Raw genomic sequence first — 4,848 nt, forward strand, 5'->3', positions numbered from 1 at the left:
GCAACTTGATTGTTGTGACCATGCATTGGTGGATTCACAGTTGCTCGGAGGCCTTGTTCTGAATTTGGTTTTCTGAACGTGGACTGGTTGGAGGCAATACATCATGGCCCCTAAGGTTCAGACATCTAACTACACTAGGGTGTATAGGTTCAGTGGCAACTTCTGAACTAGAACAGAGTTGCTGGTACAATGGTAACTTCTGAGATTGTTACTTGCTTGGAGATCAAATATGATTTTGTTATTTGCTATGGCCTATGGTTCTCATTTTGTATATTTACTTGCCCAGTTCGTCTTGGCTTCATGGATTCATAACACTTGCGGTGTTACTGTCCTTTATGTTGACATCCTCTAGGAGTATATTTATCTTTGTAGACACAATTGGTATCAATCTCGAAGTTTAATTTTTCTTTTTGGAGTCATCTTTTGTTGCCAGCTTCATTTTTTGTTGCCAATGCATGCATCCGAATGTGTAACTTTAATCAATAAATTGCCTGCCATTGCCTAGTTGTGCCTTTGTGTAATTTAGAACATTTCTTGCTTGATAAGGTTTGTGATGCTTAGTTTCAGTTCTAATTTTGGGATATAACAGTAGCATCGGTTGCATGACCTTGATTTGGTCATGCCTCGCCCCCCCTGCCATTTAATGTCAGTTTGAACAAATCAGTGGAGCAATGTGTTGTATGCATATCCGCTTGCTGAGCTTTCAGTTTGATGCAACATTGTCCCTCCAGATAAAATTGTAATACTGTGACTGCTTTTCCCATATTCCCATAAATTTCTTGTTGATAGAATATATCATATATTTGCTACAGACAGATTAGTTGCATGCATAATGTCCAAAGAAATTTCTTTTCTATGCCGTGAAATATGTTATTCTGTTTCATTCTTTACCACCAAGTAGTAGCTGAACATTTTTATTCCTGGAAATGCTACCTGGCCCTAAAATCTTGATATACGGTTAATTCCATGGTTCATGCCACCTATTTATGTCTGGCAGGACTGGCATAACATCCGAGCTTGCAACTTCATGGTGTCAAACATGGTACCCATCCGGCATTCCTCATGATGCATGAAAGGTTACAATGGTGAAGTGCAGGCCCGTATGGCAAGCATGTGCAGAGTGTGCGATTGCACAGGGCCCTAAGGGCTCATTCGGTTTGGAGGAAATCAAAACGTAGGAATTAGGGCCTCATTCGGTTTGGAGGATTTTTATAGGAAAAACATGGGAACAAGGATTCCAGAGGAAAATTTCCTATATATGCATTCGGTTTGTAGGGAATCCGTAAAGGAATTTCGTAGGAATACTATTCATTTCCTATGCTTTTGGAGGAAACTACACATCCACTCAAAGCTCATTTTGCGCGTAGGAACGAGGCAAGTCAATTCCTTAGGGTGGCAAGTGCCATCCTATCAAATTCCTATACTACATCAAATTCCTACGTTTAGATTTCCTCCAAACCGAATGAGCCCTAGGAGTAGTATAGGAATATGATAGGATGGCACTTGCCATCCTAAGGAATTGACTTGCCTCGTTCCTACGCGTAAAATGAGCTTTGAGTGGATGTGTAGTTTCCTCCAAAAACACGGGAAATGAGTAGTATTCCTACGAAATTCCTGCACGCATTTCCTACAAACCGAATGCATACATAGGAAATTTTCCTCTGGAATCCTTATTCCTATGTTTTTCCTACAAAAATCCTCCAAACCGAATGAGGCCTAAAAGTTTGAGGCCCCCAAAATTATCTTAAATATCATTTAATAGTACTAATCAGAAAATAATCAAGAAATGGTAGATTTGCAGTGCAACGTTCCACTTTCCAATGCCAACTAGTAGTTCCAAATTCCAAGGCCAACAAATACACAAGCGCACACATTTCTTTTCAACCCCTCTCTCTCTATTTTAAATGATAGTTAATCGTATTAATCAATGCTCATTGGGATTATAACTTTTTTCCATCCAGCATACTATCTGGAACTACTACTAGTAGTACAACAGAGTATTGTTTTCCGGTCTCCATTATCCTGGAAACAATTTATTGCACAAATAAAGAAATTCGAGGGAAGCAATGGATTCATATATGCTCCGCTCTCATCCATTAGTTTTTCTTCTCCTCATGTATCGCCCTTGCATTATTATAGAGAATATTATGTTTATAGTAGTATTCCAAATAAGTAGTAATATAATGATTTCATAATTAGTATTTCTATATATTTTTAGGTGGAACTAGTATTTCTTTTTAAAAGGCCTAATTTTATATATCGCACCGGGCCCCCGAATTTTCAGGTACGGCCCTGGTGAAGTGGTATACTACAATGAACTCTGCTGAACAACAGCTTAGCTGAGGTCAGGAAGAAGTTTCAGGATGCGTTGATCATGTACCCCAACAAGCACACTGTAATGTTTGAACTGTTCCAACATCCAAATGCTCATGTTAAGTTCGGTTAAATATTGTCCTTGCAGATTTGCTTCATATTTACATTTAACAGCAAAGTTGACTGGTCTGGTGATGATCTCAGGGCTAGTGTACGGGACTAGAGCTTCCTGTGGATATGATGGCAGAACTTACTGTTTCAATCAACATGCTTGTCGTGGAAACAGTAAGGTAGTGAAGAGCGGAGAGCATGTGGAGAAGAGAACGGCAGAAGCAGCAAAGAAGATGATAGCCTATATAGTAATCAGTGGGTCCTTTTCGTACCCACCTTTCGATCTTTCAAAGCTCTGCAGCCCATAGGCATCATCAACTAGTTAGATATACAATGTTGCTTAAAATGCTATCACAGAATTTATCTCTTGCAGATGATTGATCAAAATAGCAGTGCGGATGTGCTGGGAAATGATCAGGTTTGAACTTCAAACCTTGATGAAAGTTCAGACTCCGGATCACAGTTCACTCCCAATTCCCAAATGAACGAATTGCAGTTCCTGCAAACACATTCCAGCTACTCATTCACAAGAACCGCAGTTGGTTCAACAATTTTTGTGGCCTTGATGTTAATCCATATTCATAATTTGACAGAAAAAAAACATGGTAAGCAGCAAGCACAAACCAGAAGCAATCCAGCAGACCGTATTTCAACCTCAATCTTGGATTCAGAAAGCCTAATATTCAGACTAAGTAAAAATTCACAAGATGAAGATGTATTCTGAAATAGAGTATAAGCAGATGACTTACACTGCAATCTAAGAACTAGTTACCCTTACAATCTAAGACAAAATATACTGTACTACATTGTACCAAAAGAATGGTGAGTATCATGCTTCTCTTGTAGGCTTATAGGAAGTGAGGTTTGTATCAGACTGATTTAATCACAACATCGACGCCAAACTGCAAACTCCTCTTTCACAGGCTCTGGTTCAATATTTTTGCCAAAGCTTATTGCAAATCAATTTGGCACCAACCCACACAGAAATCACCCACACCAGCCGCAATTTTAATTTTGAAGTAGATCCATTCGAAAGATGCATTCAGATTACAGAACGCCTGACAGACAAACTATAGCCAGTAATTCAGAGGGTGGAGACAAGCACAGAAATAAGAAAATATTTCAGAGGGATTTTATCTCATCCTGGTAGCCATATTTCATTGATATAAGTAGTACATCGAAGCACAGCAACAAGCCAGTTACATAGGAGCGACGCACACATGGAACACGACGGGAACAGGGAGCCTAAAACACCTAGCAGTGCGGCGAGCGAGGCGCCTAGGCACGCTCCCCGCGGATGCGGCGGGCGAGCTGGATGTCCTTGGGCATGATGGTGACGCGCTTGGCGTGGATGGCGCAGAGGTTGGTGTCCTCGAAGAGGCCGACGAGGTAGGCCTCGGCGGCCTCCTGCAGGGCGGAGACGGCGGAGCTCTGGAAGCGGAGGTCGGTCTTGAAGTCCTGCGCGATCTCGCGGACCAGGCGCTGGAAGGGCAGCTTGCGGATGAGCAGCTCCGTGCTCTTCTGGTACTTGCGGATCTCGCGCAGCGCCACGGTGCCCGGGCGGAAGCGGTGCGGCTTCTTCACGCCGCCGGTCGCCGGGGCCGACTTGCGCGCCGCCTTGGTCGCCAGCTGCTTCCGCGGGGCCTTGCCGCCGGTGGACTTGCGCGCCGTCTGCTTCGTGCGGGCCATCGCGGGGGGTGCTGGGGGCGCTGGGATGGGAGATAGGAGAGGCTGCTCGGGTGTTTTGAAGTGGAGCGGGGGAGATTGCTTTGCGGTGTGGAAATGGAGGGGAGACGAGGGGGAATAAATAGGAGGCGGGTGGATTTGGTGCTCGGAGCGCGGATCCGGAATTCGGCCGCGGGTGGGGGAGGGGAGACAGGAGCCGTCGGATGGCGTATGAGTGAAGGGTGCCGATCGATTTTGTAGGCGTCGCGCGGATCGCGATCCGTGGGCAGGGACTGCTGGCGAATGGCAGACTGCCATCTGGCACCTGCTTCACGTCTCGACGCGGCCACACTGCTCACGCGGCTACGCGGGCCAACTCAATCACAGTAGGACTGTAGCAGTATGGCCGTCCCAGCACATTGCTCTAACTTTTCATGGCTCTTTAATTCAAACGAATTCCATATGTTTTTTTAGGATTCAGATTCATAGGGTTTTTTTCATATATAACCTGTTTAATTTGTATGATAAATCCTTAGGAAAACTCCTAAGAATTGCTTTGCAGTCCATTTTGTAGGGGGGTTTCATCCACTCAAATCTCTTGGTACAATTCATTTGTTTTTCATGTGGAATCAAACGTTTTTTTTCAAAAATTTCATGAATTCCTAATCCTATAGAATTCAAACTGACACATAGATCCAATTGTGCATTTTTCTCCTTTACTGTAATGAGTGGGGGTACGTTGGTCCGCTCAGAGCAACT

At 43.7% G+C, this 4,848-nt stretch overlaps 1 protein-coding gene across 1 annotated transcript; it reads right to left on the reverse strand.

Annotated features, from left to right (window-relative positions):
* Positions 1-3,555: 3,555 nt before the first annotated feature.
* LOC125514131 (histone H3.2) lies at positions 3,556-4,210 on the reverse strand. Its single transcript, XM_048679400.1, has one exon. It carries the CDS (start codon positions 4,111-4,113, stop codon positions 3,703-3,705), a length of 411 nt encoding a protein of 136 aa, XP_048535357.1. The 5' UTR covers positions 4,114-4,210; the 3' UTR covers positions 3,556-3,702.
* Between the last annotated feature and the right edge of the window lie 638 nt (positions 4,211-4,848).

Source organism: Triticum urartu, chromosome 6, assembly GCF_003073215.2.
Source record: "Triticum urartu cultivar G1812 chromosome 6, Tu2.1, whole genome shotgun sequence".
NCBI lineage: Eukaryota > Viridiplantae > Streptophyta > Magnoliopsida > Poales > Poaceae > Triticum > Triticum urartu.

Excerpts from the sequence above, each read along its gene's own strand:
- LOC125514131 (XM_048679400.1), bottom strand. The coding sequence starts at position 4,113 with ATGGCCCGCACGAAGCAGACGGCGCGCAAGTCCACCGGCGGCAAGGCC.